Genomic DNA, 25,852 nt, shown 5'->3' with positions numbered 1-25,852 from the left:
CCATTGAGGGATCCGGTGGCTGCGCAGAGGGACTCTCAGTAGGAACCTGGGCTCAGATACCGGCAAAGAGAACCCAAGTAACAGCATGGAACAGATCTGCTGTAACATATCAATGCTTTACATTGTTGTGCATCCATAGCCAGATTAAGGGGGGGGGATGCAGGGCATATAGTTCCCCGGGCCCCCCTTTGTCAGGGGTCCCCGGCCAGAGCACACTGGCATCACCAGCTTTCCCTTTTAAGCAGCAGCAGAACCAGCAGACAGAATGCCAGCAGGACAGTATGCAGTGCAGGAAGAGACACAGGATTATCAGGTTTTATGAGCTGCCAAAAGAGCTTTCTGACCAGAGGAGAGATAGGAGGGTGGAGAGAGCTCTAAGTGAGACAGAGATACCAGCTTCTCCTCCCGCCTGGGTGTCTGAGTACTTTGTGAACCGTTATGCAATTAAACCATTTGGGTCTAGAGATAGAGACACACACAGAGTCCTCCTGAGTCCTGTCCCAGTGTGTAAGTAGTACAGAGGCTGCTGCTATTCTTGCATGTGACAAGATAAATTATTTTATTTGTCTGTGTATTTAAAGGTTAAGTTGTCTTTGTTCCACTAAAGAAAATGTCTAAAATAGTTGTCTTTCAGTTAGGTGGAGCTATAAACAGTGCCCAGACATTATTAAACTATTAGTAAAAACTAAAATACACCATTGGTTTAACTTACATATATACAATCTGTACCTCCCACCATGACCCATTCCAGGAGGGACACAATGCTCTCTACCTAGACTTCCGTCTTAGGGGTATATTTACTAAGGTCCCGATTTTGACCGAGATGCCATTTTTTCATCAAAGTGTCATCTCGGTAATTTACTAAGCAATAATCACGGCAGTGATGAGGGCATTCGTAATATTTTGGAAGTCCTAGGAAAAAATCACGAATCAATACACCATCGGTCAAATACGCCTGCAATTTGCTAGAAATCGGGAATTTACTAAAAAGTGCAAAACACAAACACTGCCGACAATAGCCAAACACTGCCGTGATAAAATACAAATCGTGAAAAAGTGCTAAAAAAAAACAGACCTGCTTTTTTATCCGGTGTTTGTATAGGCATGCACGGATCCATGAGATCCGTGCATGTTTTTCAGTGGGAAGGGGGGGGAAATGTTATAAATTTTCGGAAAAAAAATTGCGTGGGGTCCCCCCTCCTAAGGCAAACCAGCCTCGGGCTCTTTGAGCCGATCCTGGTTGCAGAAATATGGGGAAAAAATGGACAGGGGTTCCCCCATATTTAAGCAACCAGCATCGGGCTCTGCGCCTGGTCCTGGTTCCAAAAATACGGGGGACAAAAAGAGTAGGGGTCCCCCGTATTTTTGAAACCAGCACCGGGCTCCACTAGCTGGACAGATAATGCCACAGCCGGGGGTCACTTTTATACAGTGCCTTGCGGCTGTGGCATCAAATATCCAACTAGTCACCCCTGGCCGGGGTACCCTGGGGGAGTGGGGACCCCTTCAATCAAGGGGTCCCCCCCCCCAGCCACCCAAGGGCCAGGGGTGAAGCCCGAGGCTGTCCCCCCCATCCAATGGGCTGCGGATGGGGGGCTGATAGCCTTTGTTGATAGTTATGAATATTGTTTTTAGTAGCAGTACTACAAGTCCCAGCAAGCCTCCCCCGCAAGCTGGTACTTGGAGAACCACAAGTACCAGCATGCGGCGGAAAAACTTGGCCGCTGGTACCTGTAGAACTACTACTAAAAAAATACCCCAAAAATGACAAGACACAAACACCTTGAAAGTAAAGTTTTAATACATCCATCCACACAAACATATACACATACTTACCTTATGTTCACACGCAGGTCGGTCCTCTTGTCCAGTAGAATCCATGGGGTACCTGTTGAAAAAATTATACTCACAAAATCCAGTGTAGATCGGTCCTCTTCAAATCCATTTGTAATCCACGTACTTGAGAAAATAAAAAAACGGAGTCCCGACCACGAACTGAAAGGGGCCCCATGTTTTCACATGGGACCCCTTTCCCCGAATGCCAGAAACCCACTCTGACTTCTGTCTAAGTGGGTTTCTTCAGCCAATCAGGGAGCGCCGCGTTGTAGCACCCTCCTGATCGGCTGTGTGCTCCTGTACTGACTGACAGGCAGCACACGGCAGTGTTACAATGTAGCGCCTATGCGCTCCATTGTAACCAATGGTGGGAACTTTCTGCTCAGCGGTTGACCGAAAGTGACCTCACTTTCAGTTCGTGGTCGGGACTCCGTTTTTTTTATTTTATCAAGTACGTGGATTACAAATGGATTTGAAGAGGACCGATCTACACTGGATTTTGTGAGTATAATTTTTTCAACAGGTACCCCATGGATTCTACTGGACAAGAGGACCGACCTGCGTGTGAACATAAGGTAAGTATGTGTATATGTTTGTGTGGATGGATGTATTAAAACTTTACTTTCAAGGTGTGTGTGTCTTGTCATTTTTGGGGTATTTTTTTAGTAGTAGTTCTAAAGGTACCAGCGGCCAAGTTTTTCCGCCGCATGCTGGTACTTGTGGTTCTCCAAGTACCAGCTTGCGGGGGAGGCATGCTGGGACTTGTAGTACTGCTACTAAAAACAATATTCATAACTATCAACAAAGGCTATCAGCCCCCCATCCGCAGCCCATTGGATGGGGGGGACAGCCTCGGGCTTCACCCCTGGCCCTTGGGTGGCTGGGGGGGGGACCCCTTGATTGAAGGGGTCCCCACTCCCCCAGGGTACCCCGGCCAGGGGTGACTAGTTGGATATTTGATGCCACGGCCGCAGGGCACGGTATAAAAGTGACCCCCGGCTGTGGCATTATCTGTCCAGCTAGTGGAGCCCGGTGCTGGTTTTAAAAATACGGGGGACCCCTACGCTTTTTGTCCCCCGTATTTTTGGAACCAGGACCAGGCGCAGAGCCCGATGCTGGTTGCTTAAATATGGGGGAACCCCTGTCCATTTTTTTCCCATATTTCTGCAACCAGGATCGGCTCAAAGAGCCCGAGGCTGGTTTGCCTTAGGAGGGGGGACCCCACGCAAATTTTTTTTAACATTTAAACTTTATTTTTTTTTTAAACAAAGTGCACAATGAAGCCCAGCACGGATCTCTCAGATCCGGCCGAGATTCATTGTTTTAAAATCGGCAGTGTTTTACAAGTCACTCACGTAAAACACTGCCTAAAAAAACGAATGACATCGACATCGGAAAACCCGAAAATGCAGAATACGGCAAGTTAGTAAATTAGTCGTAATCAATTCAAAAAGTTGCATATTTACACTTTCGATGTCATTCGTGATTGAACTTTGACCTCAAACGGGAAAACACGAATCTTAGTAAATTTACCCCCTAGTTTATGATTGCAATCATCTGTGATGAAACACCTTTCTTATCAATTAAATAGTTCAACACAGGTGACGTCAATCATATATTAAGAGGGAAGTACAGGTAGAGAGCATTGTGACCCTCCTGGAATGGGACATGTTGGAAGGTATGCACAATTTAATATACATTCCCGACCTTCCATCAGGGCCCCCGTGTCTTAAGTGCCCCGGGCACCCCCAAGGCTTAATCCATCCCTGTGTGCATCTACCACACACATGGCTTAGTTAAGCCCCAGATCAAGTGTACATCTATGCAGGTACAATCCTTGGACTCGGTACCCTGGTGAGACTGCAGTCTATATTACAGCCTGCACTGTGGGATTTCTGACAGATTTGAGTTTATGTAATCCAAAGCCATAACTCACTACCTGCAACTCCGCTACAGCTCCCCGCTAACAGAGACTCTTCTTATATTTATCGTGGGGCATAGCCCTGTACCAGCATCCAGGAGTTGGCTGTATATATATATATATATATATATATATTGCACAAGTAGATTGCAGCAACAGTAGCACGTGTATATCTGTGACCCTGCCTACTCGCAACGCAAAACCCCAACCTCAGTGGTTACAATTATAGGGGCAGCTTCATCGTTGATACAGTGCAAGATCTGTTCATATTAAGTGCCTACAACAGTAATTCTTCTGGTCCTCATTACTATTGTGCCAGATACTATTAACACTTCCAATACCAGAAACTATGGTGACACTCAGCAGCCCACCTATGAATAATATTGTGTGAAATCGTTCCTCTCTACTTGCTGTCTCTGCATTTAACGTGCACCGACGAAAGTCTGGCCAGGGAAGATTCAAAAGGTTTTTCCGTTTACACAGAACTATTTATCGAAAGGTTATTTATATCTTTCAGGACTCATTACTCGCAAAGATATTACCTACTGAGAAATGTATTACTTGCAACTGATTTGCATTATTATTATTATTATTATTATTATTATTATTATTATTATTATTGTGTGTTTGTTATTGTTAAACTATTCAGTCTTGGATTATGTGTTATTTATATTTATGCCATAGCTAAAGCATGTAAAAGCTTAAACCTTGAGTAAGGTTAACCCTTTGAACGATATGCCACTTATTGAAACTATTGTTGGCCCTGTGATCTTAAGCGGAGTTATTTTAATAATATACTATCTGCACTATTCATATTGAGGTCATAATACCACTGTGTTGCTAGCAGCAACGGCCGAGTGGGAATATCAAGTAGAGGTATATCGTATTGTTATCTGCATTGTGTCAATTTATTTACTATTGTGTTATACTGTGTATGTTAACCTGCCTTTGTTCAACAAAGCAGACAAAAAGCAACAGAGGGAGCCAGTCCAATAAAACAATTTACCCTTTGTATCGTCATTGTATTGGGAGAAATAGGGGAGTCTCCCATCTCTCTGCCGTGGTGTCCTGAAGAGAAGGTGCAGTCCACACTGACATACAACAGCACCACTAGGGGGTGTAACATTTGCATAAGGTAGTAAATTGGGTTCCCGCAGCATCGCACAAACACATCCACTTTTGCATTCGACTCAGAATCACACCGTTTGCATGCATAGTTACATGCATACCACCAAATGTATTCTATTACTAAGATCTGGGCATTGAAATGATTGGAAAAGTACTGATTTCCGTGGCACCTCTGGGGTGATGAGAGTATCAGGTTTGACTAACTCAGGAACCGCTCCAAATATGTACAATATCCGCCACACATTAATTATCTGTGGGGATTAGCCTAGACCACACTGCAGACGATTGCAACACGAATCAGCTGACGTAGAAATGTTTGCAGAAAAACATTAAAGTGAAGCTGCCAAATACAAAACAAATGAACACGGAGCAGAGTCCACAGAGCAGTTACAGAAAGCCGTACCGGAGACGCCGGAGCACTGTAGAAACAAGAGTGACGCGCTGGGTGGCTGTAACCGCTGCTGGGGGTTCTCAAGCCTGCTCTTTAGATATATCTGAGGCAACAGATGTGTTTCCCAATGATAAAGCTGGTCTGTACTCTCCCATATGGTATGGCGGTGGGGCCAGACTAACAGTGGGCTGAATGTGACTACAGTCCAGGGTCTTCACATAAAAATAGGCCCATCATCATGACAGCAGGTTATCCATAAATAAAGTATAAAGTGACATTTTTATTTTCCTCACACAACGATGCAATTTTGTATTTATCCATGTATTTAGGGAGATACTGGAGAGATACTGGGCTTGTAGAGTAGAGTACTGACCACACCCACACAGCACTGGTCACACCCACATTTCACTGGTCACACCCCCTCTGCATCTCAGGTTAGGTTGTTGGCCATTTTTAGCCCAGTCCCATGTTGCTCTTGATCCGGCCCTGGAGGGACAAACTATCTGCTTATGGAACTGCCTGTACTTCCTCCTTTTTTTTTTGGTGGGGGGGATGGAGGTGGGGGGGGAGGGGGGGTAGTGTCGGGAGAGGTCAAGCATTACTCTTATACACAGACCCGCTGCAGTTATATACACCCTACATGCCAACCACTCTATCGGCTTACTTCTGCCTATGTGTAATTATAGATCCACATATTGTAATTATAATTATAGATCCAAACTCAGGCCCTCATTCCGAGTTGATCGGTCGCAAGGCGAATTTAGCAGAGTTACACACGCTAAGCCTACGCCTACTGGGAGTGAATCTTAGCTTCTTAAAATTGCGACCGATGTATTCGCAATATTGCGATTACTAACTACTTAGCAGTTTCTGAGTAGCTCCAGACTTACTCTGCCTGTGCGATCATTTCAGTGCTTGTCGTTCCTGGTTGACGTCACAAACACACCCAGCGTTCGCCCAGGCACTCCCACCGTTTCTCCGGCCACTCCTGCGTTTTTTCCGGAAACGGTAGCGTTTTCAGCCACATGCCCCTGAAACGCCGTGTTTCCGCCCAGTAACACCCATTTCCTGTCAATCACATTACGATCGCCGGAGCGAAGAAAAAGCCGTGAGTAAAATTACTTTCTTCATAGTAAAGTTACTTGGCGCAGTCGCAGTGCGAACATTGCGCATGCGTACTAAGCGGATTTTCACTGCGATGCGATGAAAAATACCGAGCGAACAACTCGGAATGAGGGCCTCAGTTCTATACTGACAGGCGCAGTATTCACAATATAAGTTTATGTCATCAATAAATCACCATTCATACATCAAATATATAAAATTAATCACCAGTATATAATACATGACCTGTATATAGTACATCACGTGCATATAATACATCACCTACATATAAAACAGCTCCTGTATATATTTATAATACACCAGCTGCATATAAAACACCATTATATATAATACATCACCTGTATATAATCCATCACCTTCATATAGTACATCACCTGTATATAATATACCTGTCTATAATTCATCAACTGTATGTAATACATCACCCGTATGTAATATATCACCTGTATATAATATACCAACTGTATATAATACTGTATATATCACCTGTATATAATATATCACCTGTATATATCACCTGTATATATCACCTGTATATAATATATCACCTGTATGTAATATATCACCTGTATATATCACCTGTATGTAATATTTCACCTGTATATAATATACCAACTGTATATAATACTGTATATAATATATCACCTGTATATAATATATCACCTGTATATATAACCTGTATATATCACCTGTACTGTATATAATATATCACCGCATTTAATATATCACCTGTATGTAATACATCACCTGTATACATCACCTGTATGTAATACATCACCTGTATGTAATATATCACCTGTATATAATATATCACCTGTATGTAATACATCACCTGTATATAATATACCAACTGTATATAATACTGTATATAATATATCCCCTGTATGTAATACATCACCTGTATATATCACCTGTATATAATATATCACTGCATTTATCACCTGTATGTAATACATCACCTGTATATATATTACCTGTATGTAATATATCACCTGCATATAATATATCACCAGTATGTAATATATCAACTGCATATAATATATCACCTGAATATAATATCACCTGCATATAAATAATACATCACCTGTATATAATACATCACCTGTATGTAATACATCACCTGTATATATCACCTGTATGTAATATATCACCTGCATATAATATATCACCAGTATATAATATACCAACTGCATATAATATATCACCTGAATATAATGTCAGCTGCATATAAATAATACATCACCTGTATATAATACATCACCTGTATGTAATACATCACCTGTATATAATACATCACCTGTATGTAATACATCACCTGTATGTAATACATCACCTGTATATAATACATCACCTGTATGTAATACATCACCTGCATGTAATACATCACCTGTATATAAAACATCACCTGTATATATCACCTGTATGTAATATATCACCTGCATATAATATATCACCAGTATGCTATATATCAACTGCATATAATATATCACCTGAATATAATGTCACCTGCATATAAATAATACATCACCTGTATATAATACATCACCTGTATGTAATACATCACCTGCATATAATATATCACCTGCATATAATACATCACCTGTATATAATACATCACCTGCATATAATACATCACCTGTATATAATACATCACCTGTATGTAATACATCACCTGTATATAATACATCACCTGTATATAATATATCACTTGTATATAATACATCACCGGTATATAATATATCACCTGTATATAATACATCACCGGTATATAATACATCACCTGTATATAATATATCACCTGTATATAATACATCACCTGTATATAAAACATCACCTGTATATAATGTATCACCTGTATATAATACATCACCGGTATATAATATATCACCTGTATATAATATATCACCTGTATATAATACATCACCTGTATATTTCCAGCTGAAGTCTGTCTCTTAACATCATATTTTACAACAAAGTCTCCGTCCAGCAGCGTCTCTACGCAGTCATGACACTTGCGCTGCTGATCTACCGTTGGTCTGAATACAATATGCGCCTGTAACACAGACATTATCTCCAATTAATATCACATAATGATGAAACGCCATCGTTACGTTTTGGAGGACTGATTCGATGCATCATCACCTTGTTGTGCGTGTGATTTACGTCAACGGTTTCTGTCAACTCATTCGTGATGAACTTTCCAAAGGCTTTTACAAAACTGATTTCCTGCGGTTCTGTGATGTCGACGGTTATCTGCAAGAGCAATGAGGATAAATGTATCCACTATCTAACGGGTCACGGAAATCCACGGCAAGGTGGATGCTAACACGTGCGCCCCCATATCCAGATCATCTGTCCGCCAGTGCAGGGACCGTCCCCATCCTTATGTATCTGTTCTTATTACCCGAAGGGATGGCGCCTGGGATGGGGTCAGTGATAAATGCGCGCTGAGAGTGATGCCGGCTACTTTCACAAGCGGGTGTATGCGGGTGTAGAGCACAGATGCAGCAAGCAAAGCGTCTGCATCCACGGGCGAAATGCGTGCAACTCTGAATCAACCCGCGTATATTCTCAGGTGGCCTGGTGTCTCCACACAGCTAATCCCACCACTTCTACCAGCGTTCCCAGTGCTCCCTACTGGCCAGGACTGCCCACGCATTTCCAATCACAGCGCTAATTAGTCACATGACCTGTGGGAGCAAGTACTTAGTTGAATAAAATTAAAAAACAAGTTAGATGTAGCAGTTTTGCTTTGCATTGTACTGCCGTCGATGCCGCTACTCTGTGCTCGGATTGGCTACATGTTGGGCTGGCCCCTCCCACTTCAATATGGTTACATGGACACAAGTTGGCCAATCTAAAGCACTCTGTGCTGCTGTTATCATCGTAATGCTCCGATTGGCTACAGGTTGTTTCATCCTCCTACGTCCCACATGGATGGATCAAGCCTTGGAGAGAGACAAAGTAGAGAGAGATAAAGTACCAACCACCACTGCTGTAATTTTTCAAACACAGGGGTCTATGAGCTAAGCCTTGTAGAGAGATAAAGTACCAACCAGCCAGCTCCTGACTTCCATGTTACAGGCTGTGTTTGAAAATGACACATAGGAGCTGGTTGGTTGGTACTTTATCTCTCTCTGAAGCTTGATACATCTCCCCCAGGATGTGGTAAGTGTCCAGGCCATAGTCACTCACCTGTGCACTGATCAGCCATGGCAGAAGATGGGTCTATACTCTCTAGCTGTACAGAATGTCGGCTACCTGAGAAATGATCACTCACCTGGAAGTTTTCTACCAGCTGCTGGGGTCTAACTTTCAGCTGCAATTCGTAAATTCCGTGGTGGCGCTTCAGCAACTCCTCATAGGTCAGTTTAAATACGGCCGTCGCCAGCGCCCCGACATTCACCGAGATTTTAAAATGCTCCATTTTCCTTCCAGTAGATCTGTACGTATATATTCCAAATACACAGGAGACAGTTAGATATGTGGACGGGAATATGGCGCTCTATCAGTTCTACCATCTCAGTTTCTGCTCGGTGTGGGCAGACATCTTGGTTATCCCCCCGGTGGGTGGCGCTGTGACAAGAATCGTATTATAGTAAAAATAGGTGTTTTTGGTTACAATGTGACATCAGAACATGTAAATAAAAAAGATAAACTTTAAAAAGTGCATTGTAACATATATTACTCTCAATTCATTCACCCGGTGGCACTTGATATACCGGCTGTCGGGATCCCGACGCTCAGCACACCGGCGCCGGGATACCGACAACTATTCTCCCTCTTGGGGGATCCATGACACGCCTGAAGGGAGAATAAACAGCGTGGCGCGTGTAGCACGCCACCGTGCCGGCAGCAAGCCCGCAAGGATCTCTTTTGCGCTCACCCCACTGCCGGCATTCCGGCGGTCGGGGATCCCAGCGCCGGTATGCTGGGTGCCCAGGATTCCGACAGCCGGCCACTCATACTACACCCCCTTCACCAGTGTCAGTGATTTGGGGTGTGGTATGGACCTTCACAGCAATATGGCAATGTGCAGTGAGCAAGTGTGAATGATTTCCTGCATACAAAAAGTAAATGTGACATTCGGGGAAAAGCAGACCTTGGGCCTTGGAGAGAGCTAAAGTACCAAAACAATCAGCCCCTGGCTGTAACTATTCAAACACAGCCTGTAACATGGCAGCCAGGAGCTGATTGGCTGGTACTCTATGGCATTTCCTGTTGTAATGTAATGTGTCTAGTTTCCGTTCCTTGTGATTTATCTATCACATGTCTGCATGTCGCTGTGCTGTATAATAATGGCACCACATAATATAGCGTCTGTAAAACATATGGCTGACATACAGTATGTAGCCAGGGAGAGGGCGGGGTAGGGAGGTAGGTGACACTTACTGGACCAGACCGGCACTCTCACCCCTGGACAACGCTCCTCTGTACTGTTCATCCGCCTCCGCTTTCTTTTTCACCACTCCGACAGTCGTTACACCATCCACAGTCCTACAAATAATGGAGACACATTGCTTTCCAGTGGGTCTTAGACTACGCCTCCTGTGCTCTGTATAATGTCACTCAGCCTCAGATCATGGGCCTGGATGTAATGACGGCTCGGGTTAGGCGGCCGTGCGGGCTGCCAGCCGAACTCCATGGTTTTTTTTAAGGGGCGATCACTGACATGGCAAAACCATGTCTTGTAAGTGATTGCCCCTTTATAAAAATGTCCGAGTCCAGCCGGCGTCCGGCACGGCATTGAAGGCAGTGCACCAAACCCAAACCTCAGATATCACCCGCAATTTGTCCTGAGCTGAACTGACCCTATTGTGTGTCAGGCAGGGCTGGGTAAGAAATCCCGGCAGTCGGGATCCCAACCATTAAAAGACAGCGGAATCCTGATGCATCCCAGTATTTTAACCCTATCATTAACCCACCCCTCTCACAGCCTAACCCTAACTTCACCCTCTCGTAACCTATCCCTACTCCCACTACTTACTGGTGGAATCTGTCGGGATCCTGGCCATCGGGATCCCACTGTTGGTCTCCTGACTGCCAGGATCCTGACTGCTGGGACTTTGGCCACATACACCTAGACCATGTCTTGTTATTTACATTTGCAGCACAGTCCAAAATTCAAACGGGGGCGCCACACCAAATACCAGTGAGTCCCGGCCGGCGATGTCTGGCAGCGTTTGGGGTGGCAGTGGGTGTGGCTTCCCTATCTGAATTTTGCGCTGTACTGTAGCCAAATGGAATGGGTCATGTTGGAGGGTATGCTTCCACAGTGAGGCCCATACTTCTTAGTGGGTGTCCGCTTCTTGGCACCCCTGATAGGCTGACGTTAATCTTGATTGGTGAATTTGTTTTGTTAACACCACTCCCATATTCCACGTCATGTGCAGTCTCAATTTGTTTTTGTTTTACATCAGTCTCACATCCCACCACCCCTACATCCCACCCCCTCCAACACATGCCATCGCCCCATTAGATCACCATCTCCTGCACTGATACATATTTTTAGCCTGTACCAACAGATACGGATACTGCACCCCTAAACACCCATTGAGCTGTAGTCCTGCCAGTAAACTGAGACCACCCTCCCATCCTTCCCCACCCACCATCACCACACTGTCATTTACTTAGACACTTCCACCACCCACATAAACCCGCCAACAGCCACCTCCATCACCACCACCACCTCTTGTTCATACCTACCTATCCATCATACCCTACACTACACAATCCTGCTGATAACGCGGTCACATCAATCCTAAATACAGTGAAACGCCCCTCACACAATTACATACACACCACCAGTCAGTGATAGGTATCTCCTATTATTGGAGCAAGAGAAACCGCTACCTTTTCCCGATGGGTGGAAATTACATTGAGTCTGCATTAGGAGTATCTATCCAAAGGCTCTTCCATCGTTGGTCTCTAACCTTCTCCTGAAAATTAATGATTGATAAACTATCGATGGTTTGCAGTGCACCCACACATGCGCAGAGGAGAAAGCAACCATCATCAGACGTCTAACACCGAAGCGCACCATGGAACCTCCCCCATCCATGGTAACACCATTACCAGCAAACCAACGATGGATGCCAACCACCCATGGTCAATGTCCTGGAACCTCGCCCATCCATGGTCACACCATTACCAGCAAACCAACGATGGATGCCAACCACCCATGGTCAATGTCCACCCTAGGCTGCATATGTATGGCGTTACTCTCTGCGGGAAAGCTTCTCTAATGCTTGGAGCAGGTTGTCTAGTTTTTATTTTTAAACAATCGCAATATATTTTTTTATTTTACAGAAGAGGGTTCACAATGAGAATTCTGGATAGCAGTATAATGTAATTAGCCTTTACATGAAGCTACATAAACACGTTTGGGACCCACCTTATGCAGCCATCATCCATTCCCATACAATTCTATAGGGAGGTTAGCAATACGATCAATAAAAGAAAACAAAAATGTAATGAGCAAATAAACTAAATGAACCAATAAACTCTTCTTGGAAATGTGTGTGTACTGACTCATAATACAGGATGGGCCTGGGAGCACCCCATGTACCTCCTTGTGATGCCACAGTCCACGTGCTAGTGCACAAGGGGAAAGCTGAAGCTACAGGGTGTTCAAAAGTTGCACAACCATATAGGGAAGCGCATGTAATTTTCTTCTTTTCCTGGTGGTGAAGAACATTGAAAACTGGAACTGAGGACCTATGGGGTACACGTTGCCGCAGCGTACATCTGCTCCTGCAGTTCTGCCCGGACGCAGGAGACCTTCACAGAGAAGTGCGGAACAGTTGCTCAAAACAAATCCTCCATGAAGCGGCTATACGACAAGTTACAGGAGACAGGGGATGTCGCGGACACAGTGAGAAGCGGTCGACTGATGTTAAAACTTTTTTTTTGCGGGAGTAACTGAAGGACGCTGCCTATGCAACTCACCTGCACAGTATTCCAGAATTGCAAGCGAACATTCAGAACTGTGGGGGTCATTCAGACCTGATCACTCGCTAGCAGTATTTTCCAGCGCTGTGATCAGATAGTCGCCGCCTATAGGGAAGTGTATTTTAGCTGTGCAAGTGTGCGATCGCATGTGCAGCTGAGCGGTACAAAAACAGTTTGTGCAGTTTCTGAGTTGCCCAGGACTTACTCAGCCGCTGCGATCACTTCAGCCTGTCCGCGACCGGAAATTGACGTCAGACACCTGCCCTGTAAACGCTTGGACGCGCCTGTGTTTTTCCAACCACTCCCAGAAAACGGTCAGTTGCCACCCACAAACGCCTTCTTCCTGTCAATCTGTTTGCGTTTGGCTTTGCGAATGGATTCTTCGTTAAACCCATCGCATAGCAACAATCTGCTTTGTACCCGTACAAAGCGTCTGCGCATTGCGGTGCATACGCATGCACAGTTCTGGCTCGATCGCAGCGCTGCAAAAAAAACTAGTGTGCGATCAAGTCTAAATGACCACTTGTGTCAATGCAATATCACTGGAAACATTGCAAAGGGTGTTCTAGAACATGATTAGCCAGGTCCAATTGTGTGAAGCACAGAATGGCGGCCGCTTCCAGCACTTACTGTAAAATAAAATGTTTCCCCATGCGGTTGCAAGACTTTTGGAACACCCTGTAGCATATTATCGCATCCGCGCTTCCGGCAACAGACGTTAGAGCAGACAGCAGCGCTATTTCGTAAACATTTCCCTCATGTTAATATTTGCTATGCGAGTTGTATTCCGTCCCTGATCCCCTTCCTCTTACTCCGCCCCTCCCTCTTCCCAGCAATTTCCTTTACTGTTTGTTTTTGTCACATATTCGCCTTTGATCTCAAAAATAGAATTTTAATTACCTACCGGTAAATCCTTTTCTCGTAGTCCATAGAGGATGCTGTGGTCCAGATTAGTACCATGGGGTATAGACAGGTCCCTTGGGAGCCATGGGCACTTTAAGCGTTTAATAGTGTGGGCTGGCTCCTCCCTCTTTGCCCCTCCTACCAGACTCAGTCTAGAAACTATGCCCGAGGAGACAGACATACTTCGAGAGAAGGAAATACACAGATAGTGGTGAGATTCACACCAGCTCACACATAACAAGGCAAACCAAGCAAACCAGCTTGAACAATTCAGCAACAGCTGAACAACAGTACTTAACCAAGTAACAACGCAGTACTTAACCAAGTAACAAGGCAGTACTGAACCAAGTAACTACGGCAGGAGAACGAAGCACTGGGTGGGCGCCCAGCATCCTCTACGGACTACGAGAAAAGGATTTACCGGTAGGTAATTAAAATCCTATTTTCTCTTACGTCCTAGAGGATGCTGGGGTCCACATTAGTATCATGGGGATGTACTAAAGCTCCCAGTACGGGAGGGAGAGCGCGGAGGCTCCTGCAGAACTGATTGACCAAACTTTAGGCCTTCAGAGGCCAAAGTATGGAACTTGTAGAACTTACCAAACTTGTTCGACCCTGACCAAGTAGCCGCTCGGCAAAGCCGAGACATCCCGGGCAGCCGCCCAGGAAGAACCCACCGTATGAGTAGAGTGGGCCTTAACAGATTTTGGACACGGCAGTCCTGCCATAGAATAAGCATGCTGGATAGTGAACTTGATCCAGCGAGAAATCGTCTGCTTAGAAGCAGGACACGGGTCATAGAGGACGCACAAAATGGCAGGCTGCTCAATCAGATTGTGATGTCACTCAGGTGCTAAAAGGGTGGGGTAATTCTGTGTAAGAAAAAACAATTTGTGAAGGTCGGCACACCCTAACACTTTATTAACACTTATCATTTTCCCTATCACTTTGTATATATTTTTGTATTATTTTAATCACACTTCACTTATATAGCACTTATGTGCTTCTTATTAACCCTTATTAACTTTCATCTGTGTGCTGACCTGGGGTGGCCGACCTGTGCCGAAGTGATGGGGTCCTGCACCCCGGACCCATACCTAGTATTAGGGACCCCCCGTGACGGAGACGCCTTGCCGAACGGCCTGGGGGCTTAACCCTATATCTGAAGATATATACGCAGCAAAGATCTCCGTATTATCTGATTATTATCTAGTATTATTTCTCGGTCATAGAGGACGAACAGAGAGTCCGACTTTCTGTGACAAGAAGTTCTCTTCACATAAATCTTCAAAGCCCTCGCAACATCCAAGGACATTGAGGTACTGTAATTGAGGAGTCAGTAGCCACTGACACCACAATAGGTTGGTTGATATGAAAAGCCGACACAACCTTTGGAAGAAACTGCTGACGCATCCTGAGCTCAGCGCTATCTTCATGGAAAATTAGTATGGGCTTTTGCAGGATAAAGCCCCCAATTCAGACACACGCCTAGCAGATACCAAGGCCAACAGTGTGACCTCCTTCCAAGTAAGAAACTTGACCTCAACCTCCTGTAAAGGCTCAAATCAATCAGATTGCAGGAACTGCAACACCACGTTAAGATCCCAGGGTGCCGTAGGAGGCACAAAGGCAGGCTGGATGTGCAGGACCCCTTTCAAGAAAGTCTGAACCTCAGGGAGGGAAGCCAATTGTTTCTGGGGAAAAATGGACAAGGCCGAAATCTGGACTTTTATGGAGCCCAAACGTAGGCCCACATCCACACCTGCTTGCAGGAAGAGTAGAAACCGCCCAAGTTGAAACTCCACCGTAGGAAACTTCTTGGATTCACACCAAGACACATACTTCTTCCAAATGCAATGGTAATGTTTAGACATTACTCCTTTCCTAGCCTGGATCAGGGTAGGAATAACCTTGTTCGGAATGGCCTTTCCGAGCATCCGATCTGGCGTTCAACCTCCATGCAGTCAAACATAGCGGTGGTAAGTCTTGATAAGCGAACGGCCCCTGTTGTAGAAGGTCCTCCCGAAGAGGAAGATGCCTCGGATCTTCCAGCAGTAACTCCAGAAGATCCGCGTACCAAGCTCATCTTGGCCAGTCCGGAGCAATGAGGATCGCCTGAACTCTTGTTCTTTTGATAAGCTTTAGAATCCTTGGTATGAGTGGAAGTGGAGGGAACACATACACCGACTGGAAGATCCACGGAGTCACCAGTGTGTCCACCGCCACTACCTGTGGGTCTCTCGACCTGGAACAGTTCCTGCGAAGCTTCTTGTTGAGGCGGGAGGCCATCATGTCTATTTGAGGTACGCCCCAAAGACTTATCACTTCTGCGAACATCTCCAGATGGAGGCCCCACTCTCCTGGATGGAGATCATGTCTGCTGAGGATGTCCACTTCTCAGTTGTCCACTCCCGGAATGAAGATTGCTGACAGTGCCATCACGTGCTTTTCTGCCTAGAGGAGGATCATTGTTACCTCTGACATTGCAGCTCTGCTCTTCGTTCCGCCTTGTCGGTTTATGTAGGCCACCGTCGTTACATAGTCCGACTGCACCTGAAATGGCCTGATCTTGTAGAAGATGCGCCGCTTGTAGAAGGCCATTGTACACGGCTCTTAGTTCCAGAATGTTTATCGGAAAGATGGATTCCAGACTTGACCACCTTCCTTGGAAGTTTTCCTCTTGGGTGACCACGCCCCAACCTCTGAGATTTGCATCCGTGGTTAGAAGGATCCAGTTCTGAATCCCGAACCTGCAGCCCTCGAGAAGGTGAGGCATTTGTAGCTACCATAGGAGTGAAATCCTGGCTTTCGGTGACAGACGTAACCTCTGGTGCATGTGCAGGTGAGATCCTGACCACTTGTCCAGGAGATCCAGGTGGAAGGACCATGCATGAAATGTTCCGTACTGAAGAGCCTCATAGGAGGCAACCATGTTCCCCAGAAGGCGAATGCACTGATGAACCGATACCCGGGCAGGCTTCAAGACATCCCAGACCATTGATTGTATCACCAACGTTTTCTCCACCAGTAGAAACACCCTCTGCACTTCCGTGTCGAGGATCATCCCTAGGAAAGACAATCTCCTTGTTGGCTCCAAATGTGACTTTGGAAGATTCAAGATCCATCCATGATCCTGGAGTAGTCGAGTTGTGAGAGCAATGTTCTGCAACAACTTCTCCCTGGAAGCTGCTTTTATCAGCAGGTCGTCCAGATATGGAACTATGGGGGTCATTCCGAGTTGATCGCTCGCTGCTGATTTTTGCAGCATAGCGATCGGGCTAAAAATCGGCTGTTCTGCGCATGCGTATGGGCCGCAGGGCGCACACGCCAAGTAATTTCACACAAAACTAAGCAATTTTACACAGGGGCGAGCAACGCTTTTCAGTCACTCTGCTGATCGGTGAGTGATTGACAGGAAGTGGGTGTTTCTGGGTGGTAACTGAGCATTTTCCGGGAGTGTGCTAAAAAACGTAGGTGTGTCAGGCTAAAACGCAGGAGTGGCTGGAGAAACGGGGGAGTGGCTGGCCGAAAGCAGGGCGTGTTTGTGACGTCAAACCAGGAACTAAACGGACTGAGGTGATCGCAATCTAGGAGTAGGTCTGGAGCTACTCAGAAACTGCAGGAAAAGATTTTCAAGCAATTCTGCTAATCTTTCGTTTGCACTTCTGCTAAGCTACACTCCCAGAGGGTGGCGGCCTAGCATTTGCACTGCTGCTAAAAGCAGCTAGCGAGCGATCAACTCGGAATGAGGGCCTATGTTCACTCCCTGCTTACGGAGGAGTAGCATAATTTCTGCCATTACCTTGGTGAACACCCTCGGTGCCATGGAGAGGCCAATTGGCAGCACATGGAACTGATAGTGACAGTCCAACGGCGCAAATCTGATATAAGCGTGGTATGGCGGCTAAATCGGAATGTGGAGGTATGCATCTTTGATATCTAGGGATACCAGGAATTCCCCCTCCTCCAGACGTGAGATCACCGCTCTCAGAGACTGCATTTTGAACTTGAATTTCCTCAAATAAGGGTTTAAAGATTTCAGGTTCAATATTGGTCTGACCGAACCGTACGGTTTTGGTACCACAAATAGGTTTGAATAGTAACCCCTGTTTTCCAGATGAGGTGGAACTGGGACAATGATATTTGCCCTTTGCAATTTTTGAATGGCTTCCTGTAGGATCGCCCTGTAAGCAAAGCTAGTAAGCCTGATTTGAAGAATCTGTGATTTGGGAGTTCTTGAAACTCTAGTCTGTACCCCTGGTATACAATATCTTGCACCCAGGGGTCCAGGCCTGAGGACGCCCAGACCTGACTGAAATTTCTTAGGCGTGCTCCCACCAGCACGATTTCCAGGCTGGGAGGTCCACCGTCATGCTGAGGAATTGGAGGAAGCAGAACCAGGATTTTGTTCCTGGGAACCTACTGGTGTAGGTTTTCTAGGTTTCTGGACTTACCCTGACCACCTCTGAAGAAAGTGGAAGGGGCTTTGAACTTTTTAACCTTTGCGGTCCGAAAGGACTGCATTGTAGACGTAGGAAAGGATTTTCTTGTCGGCTGGGTGGCTGAGGGAAGAAAGATTGACTTACCCGCGGTAGCCGTGGAAATCCACGCATCCAATGCTTCCCCAAACAGAGCCTGACCTGTGAGGGTTGGGTTCTCCACAATTTCTTGGATTCCGCATCCACAGACCATTGGCACAGTCAGAGTCCCCTGTGTGCCTATACAGCCATGGAAGACGTCCTTGCATTCAGATGACCAAGGTCCTTTATGGCCTCCACCATGAAACCTGCAGAATCCTGTATGTGACGTAAAAACATTTCAATGTCACTTCTATCCATAGAATCCCAATCCTCTAATAATGTGCCTGACCACTTTACTATGGCTTTAGAAATCCATGCACAGGCAATAGTGGGTCTTAACGCCACTCCTGAAGCAGTGTATATTTATTTGAGCGTAGTCTCAATCTTGCGGTCTGCCAGTTCTTTCAAAGCAGTAGACCCAGGGACAGGTAAAACCACCTTTTTAGACAATCTAGATACAGAAGCGTCAACTATAGGGGGGGGGGTTCCCACTTTTCCTGTCCTCAGGGAAAGGAAAAACCACTGAGAACCCTCTTTGGGTTCTGGAATTTTTTCTCCGGGTTTTCCCAGGATTTTTCAAACAATGCATTTAATTCCTTAGACACAGGGAAGGTAAGGGAGGCTTTCTTATTGTCTGTAAAGTAAGCCTCCTCTACCTGTTCAGGTAACTTGTCAGTAATGTGTAAAACATCCCTAATAGCCTCAATCATGAGCTGCACCCCCTTTGCAAGGGATGCCTCCCCCCCCCCCTCCCGTATGTCCCCGTCACCGTCCCCCGTATCCGAGTCGGTATCCATGTAGACTTGCATTATCTGGGCAAGAGCACGCTTTTTTGGACATATACCAGGGGATTTTGATGAGGTGGTGGGATCCGAATACGACAAAACCTCTACAGATTTTTTTAAAACCTGCGTTTCAGTCTCATTATGATATCATTCCCTTAATAGAAGCTACCCACTAGGGTTCGGATTCAGAAGGATGAGACAGTACATTCCATTCCTAAGTACATGGAATAGACTCTTCTGGAGGAGATACATACTCTGCAGCACATGACACAGAGTCCCTGGACATGGCAATGTGATATAAATGTACACAGACACACACACAGGAAAATGTCAGACACAGTTTCCCCCAAGTACCTTCAGAGAGACACAGAGTTTAGGAGGCGCCCCAGTAGGCAGTCATATGACAAATGCCTGGCGCTGACTGTAATAACTGTAACCAATTAAATAGTTAAATCCAGTTAAATAACTCTCCCCCCCCTTCTATAACCCCCTGGTACCGCACAGGATAGCTGGAGTTAAGTGGAGTGTCAGCACTCCCTGTCAGCATCTCCTTCTGATGATCTGTAGGGAGAAAATGGCGCGCTGGTGAGTGTTGGAACCGCTCTGAGGAGAAGCCCCGCCCCCTGTAATGGCGCGTCTTCCCTCACTTTGAGATTATACTGGCCGGAGGTTTTCAGCAGCTAACAGTGGAATTTAGCCCCTGTTAGCCTATATGACCAGATATTAGGGTATTGTGCTGGCCCAGGGCGCCCCTCCCAGCGCCGCACACTTGTACCTCTGAGCCCTCCGGAGCGCTGCATCAGCGCTGCGCTCCCACCCTGATGCCACCATTCTCACCGGCTCCCCCCTTGCCGGGGCGCCGGCGTCCTACTCACTACTGCGTCTTCTGTCTCTGTTAGGGGGTGGCGGCAGTACTGCGGGAGCGAACAGTCACCTCGGGGGCTTGCGATCGACACACTCAGGAGCTCAGTGTCCTATCAGCAGAGATAGGGACCATTAACCTCAAAGGGTTGGATCCTACTCCCTCCCTTAAGTCCCACGAAGCAGGGAGGCTGTTGCCAGCAGCCTCCCTGTACCTAACATCTTGAAAAAAACAATACAACTAGAAAAGCCCCTAGGAGGTCCCCTAGCTGTGACCGGCTCCTCCGGGCACATTTTCTAAACTGAGTCTGGTAGGAGGGGCATAGAGGGAGGAGCCAGCCCACACTCTCTAACTCTTAAAGTGCCCATAGCTCCCAAGGGACCTGTTTATACCCTATGGCACTAATGTGGATCCCAGTATCCTCTAGGACATAAGAGAAAACAAAATTGCAGCCGCGTGGAGTCTCTGCTGACCGTGCGCCGCACCTATTTCTTGTGTCTGAGCTAAAATACAGAGACTAGAAAGAAAAATGTATCCTGGAGGCCGCATTTCCATTTGTCTGGGACTGGCAGCAACGCAAACTTCACTAGACTTGCTCTTATGTGTATACACTAAGCTGTGACAGTGCTGCACTGCGGGTGTAGGCCCAGGCTGTACTCACATGCTGAAGTTGGTGATGAAGGCCGTTTTCGGAAGCTCCACAGCAAACACAGCCTCGTGGGAGGAGTTCCGCGGGTTCCGGATTTCAGTGGTGATAAATGTGCGAGCGAAGCGAGACGTGATTTTACAGTCAATGTCCATAGTGTGGATCTCCATCGCTCGATCTTCCTAGGAGAGACCACACTGTACTCATGTGTCTGATTCTTACAACGCTTTCAAACATTGGGCCCGTCTCTGAGGCGGAACCATCTGGCATCCTGCGTGCTTCCTTATACTCATGTTCATAAGCATATACTACAATAAAACTGTAATGGCGGAGTTTGGGAAACTTGGATATACAGTATATCAAAACAGCATCAGTTCTAGGTACACTTGCACACAGTTTTTGAAGGAACTCAGCAGGGAGCTTGTTCCAAACATCTTGGAGAACTAACCACAGATCTGTGGATGTAGGGTTGCTCAAATCCTTCTGTCTCTTTATGTAATCCCAGACAGACTCGATGATGTTGAGATCAGGGCTCTGTGGGGGCCATATCATCTCTTCCAGGACTCCTTGTTCTTCTTTACGCTGAAGATAGTTCTTAATGATATTGGCAGTATGTTTGGGATCGTTATCCTGCTGCAGAATACATTTGGAGCCAATTAGATGCCTCCAGCGAGCGATCAACTCGGAATGACTCCCTGTGTGCAAGTGTACCTAGAACTGATGCTGTTTTGAAGGAAAGGGTGATTTGATTTAGATATTGAAATATTGATTTCTACTGTTCAATCACTTTGTATTTTGTTAATTGCTAAAAATAAACTATTAGCACATCTATTTTTGAAAGCATTCTTAATTGCAGCATTTTTTCCACACCTGCCTAAAACTTTTGCACAGTATTATATAGTGAGAGAGGTAGATAGTCAGGGCCTTATGTAATAGCCTGCAAGGTACCAGCACAGGCAAGATTACAGCAAGCCTGCCATGGTTATAAAGCGTCAGTAATTTAAAAGGCAAAATCAGGTTGTGGAGACATTGCAGGAGCGGCACCATCAGACGTTATAGTGTCTGGGGCAAACAGTAACTGGATACCCTCTTGCCCTCAGCTGTAACAACGTTAACTTACTATTATTTTCAATGGATCTGTAATGGAGCCGTGAATCTTACGGCCCCCATACATCAGCATTCACAAAAAAACAATTAGCAGATTCTGAGATTTCCCCCCCTTCCCAGATATCTAGGTTCCCCAATCCACCAATCTGCGCCCACACATTACAGATATTCTACATTACAGATGTCTCAGTGATGTGCGGATCATTTTCAGCAAATACAGATCGGCCAGTCTTGGACGGCTCATCAGTTTACTAGAAACGGTCTGCAGATCTGCAGATTGTTACCATACACCAGCAATCTACAGCAACAACCGATCTGTGATACCCAATATGTCAGACAACCTGATTTACCAATCCCAAACGATTTTTGGTCTCAATCCGCGATACGTGAACTCCATACATTGCAGATTTATTTGCACAAGCATCTGCAGAACTGCAAATTGCCCCAGTTGATGGCTGACGTATGGTGGCCCTTGCGATACTCGCCGTTCAAACAGACGACATATCGGGAGCCCGTTGGCAGGTGCGTATCCCCAGTATGTCTCTGAACGTCATGCAGACATATTGTATCGGCCGTGCAGCACAACCGACGGCCGATAAATCTGCAGATGTATCGGTACATCTGGCTGTGTGTACTGTCAGTCTGCCAACCGCCCGTTCTCTTGCTGCGGGGGGGGGGGGGGGGGGGCTGATGTCACAGGTGGATGGGCAAATTCAACACCCACCCAGCTGTGTATCCTGTCTGGCACATCGAGCGTCCAATTGGTGTGTACACTTACCTTGATCGACTGCTAGATTGGTGCGACGGCGGGTCCACCGACGTGTCAGTCAGGTGTGTACCCAGCCTAACAGTCCAGGTTTTAAAGATAGCCATACTTAAGCACAGGAGACTTCATTAGTAGCTATTTTGATTTAATCATCTCTGCTCAAGCATGGATATCACTAACACCTGGACTGCTAGTGTACCGTGAGGACTGTGGTTGGAAACACTGCTCTAGACCGGTGTCAGACGCCTTCTAGCCTCTGGTTATTGAGGTACCAGGACCTTACTGGACCCAGCAAGCGGCAGCATTTCAGGTTCTGTGTGCTCCACGGAGGCTTTTGCAACATAAGTTCCGTCAGTTTGATAACGTTGTGCGTGTAAGCCCAAACACACTGCAACTTGGACGGACAACTGGACGGCTCTTTATATTAATATACTTAGCATGGATTCAGTGTGTGAGAATTTGGTATGGATCCAAGTTTTCCTATATACTTTGTTTGGATCCGGCTTTTTCGGGTGTGTGAGAATTTAGTATGGATCCATCTTTTACCCTCCTCCTGCTACCGGGAGCCAGACAGTGACAATGCGGGGCAAGAGAGATCTCCACCAAACAGCAGAACGAGACTGGAATAGTCTCACCATACGGTGCCTTCCACTTACCCCTTCCCCCACGGTATGAGTCATTGGGTCGACAACACTTAGGTTGACCACTATTGGTCGACATGCAGTAGGTCGACAGGGTTTCTAGGTGGACATGATATTTTTTTTATTTTTTGGGTGTCATTTTCTTTGTAGTGCCCGGGAACCCCAATTAGTGTACCGCGTCCCCTCGCGTTTTGGGCAAGGTATGTTAGAGAGACTAGACTTAGATCGACAGTGTCTAGGTCGACCACTATTGGTTGATAGTAAGGTCAACATGGTTTCTAGGTCGACAGGGACTCTAGGTCGACATGAAAAAAGTTTTTACAAAAATTGGTGTTTTCTTCTGTCAAAGTCGAAAAATATTGTTATACCTATCCCTTGTACTAACCCCATGCACATGCACGCTGCTCGTGCACCCAGTCCCCCGTGCGTGCACATACCCGCAAGTTGCGTAAGAGACGCTCCGGCGACTCGTGCGCATGATATGTGTATTTACGGCGGAGTTTGTGAGCGTGTAGCGTGCTATTAGAATATATCATATTTAACCCAAATAGTGCATTTTGTAGATGTAGTACCTCTAGACCATGACAGCGAGTAATATTAGTTTAAACAGTTCCTGGACGGAGAGAATCGTCTTTGCATGATAGGAAGGGTCAGATAAAGGTTGGAAGGTGATGTCTAGTATCCAGCTGTAGGGTATTTTAAGGGTAACATTCCGGTGTTAGTTAGGAAAGGATCGCTTGCTCCTGCGTATAGTTATGTGCAAAAGTAGATTATGAACATTAACTGTATTTGCTGTAAATTACACGTGCGGCGGGAATCCAGAGGATACCTCCCACCAGAGCAGTTGGGGAAGGACATCGCCTACCTATTCAAATCCACCTATGACCTTTGCTGTAATGTAGAGACATGTTAACAATGAGATTACAGTGACCATTGTATTGTGTATGTATGTTGTGTATAAAAAGGCCACTGTTGCCTGGCAGGACTGAAGACTCTGAAGGCTTTCTACCTGATAGCTGAGGACTGGTCCAGGACGCACTTGTGAACGATTCCTCACGTATGTATATTCTCTGTAGCCATTATTCTCTATTATTCTGTTTAGATTTCCTTGTTAGCCTGTAGTGTATAACTTGTATCTGTTTACCCTTTTTCTCTGAATAATCCACTGCGGTGTTAGAGCCCAGTGGTTTACCACAAACCGGTGTTGTGTTTTCACTTTCCTGCAAAGGGCTTTTATAGCGTATTAATCGGTATAAGGTGTATAAGCATTGTTAAGGTTTTAAGGTATTACATCGTTGCAGTACTAGGCTGCTAAGGTTTAAAGTATAAGCACATCCTTACACTGTTTCATTACTTAAGGTTTACTGTATATCAATTTGTGTGCGTCCGCGCCGCGTGTACGTTGTACCCACGGCACGGCGTCTGATACGCTAATAGCGTATCAATACGTTACTCAGTACACCAATAGCATACTTAGTACGTAGCGTGAATCCGTGTACGTACGTGCCGCGTGTGCGTCATGCCCACGGCACAGCGTCTGATACGCTAAGTGCGTATCCATACGATACTCAGTACGCAAATAGCGTACTTAGTACGTAGTGTGTGTAATAAGTCTAGCGGCCATAGCGGCTCCACGGTAATAGTGAGTCAAGTGATATAGCTTTATGTTTTAAGATAATATTTGACATTATCAATTGGTGGCTTTGTCCGGTCCTCCTCATATCCGCAGCCTAGCAGGACAAGGCAGACTTTATCTATCAGCAAAGGGCGGGAAGGTATCCCCTGTTAGCCTTCTATTGGTCAGGTGGATACACTGGTGCTGATTAGATAAGCCTTAGTACGTAGCGTGAATCCGTGTGCGTACGTGCCGCGTGTGCGTCATGCCCACGGCACAGCGTCTGATACGCTAAGTGCGTATCCATACGATACTCAGTACGTAAATAGCGTACTTAGTACGTAGTGTGTGTAATAAGTCTAGCGGCCATAGCGGCTCCACGGTAATAGTGAGTCAAGTGATATAGCTTTATGTTTTAAGATAATATTTGACATTATCAATTGGTGGCTTTGTCCGGTCCTCCTCATATCCGCAGCCTAGCAGGACAAGGCAGACTTTATCTATCAGCAAAGGGCGGGAAGGTATCCCCTGTTAGCCTTCTATTGGTCAGGTGGATACACTGGTGCTGATTAGATAAGCCTCTGCTCCGCATGGT

The 25,852-nt window shown here is 45.9% G+C and overlaps 1 protein-coding gene across 4 annotated transcripts in view; it reads right to left on the bottom strand.

Annotated features, from left to right (window-relative positions):
- LOC134958617 (inter-alpha-trypsin inhibitor heavy chain H3-like) overlaps positions 1–25,852 on the bottom strand; it is a 167,777-nt gene that overhangs the window by 119,403 nt on the left and 22,522 nt on the right. For all 4 annotated transcript variants that reach the window (XM_063941325.1, XM_063941326.1, XM_063941327.1 and 1 more), the window contains exons 2-6: positions 21,144–21,310; positions 10,794–10,898; positions 9,682–9,844; positions 8,544–8,654; positions 8,326–8,454 (exon numbers count right to left, since the gene is read on the bottom strand). In XM_063941325.1, the coding sequence (XP_063797395.1) occupies positions 8,326–8,454; positions 8,544–8,654; positions 9,682–9,844; positions 10,794–10,898; positions 21,144–21,310 (675 nt within the window). The remainder of the gene's footprint in view (positions 1–8,325; positions 8,455–8,543; positions 8,655–9,681; positions 9,845–10,793; positions 10,899–21,143; positions 21,311–25,852) is intronic.

This window comes from Pseudophryne corroboree, chromosome 9 (assembly GCF_028390025.1).
Source record: "Pseudophryne corroboree isolate aPseCor3 chromosome 9, aPseCor3.hap2, whole genome shotgun sequence".
Taxonomy (NCBI): domain Eukaryota; kingdom Metazoa; phylum Chordata; class Amphibia; order Anura; family Myobatrachidae; genus Pseudophryne; species Pseudophryne corroboree.
The sequence above is the reverse complement of the archived record's forward strand: the minus strand, read 5'-3'. Positions and strand labels throughout refer to the sequence as shown.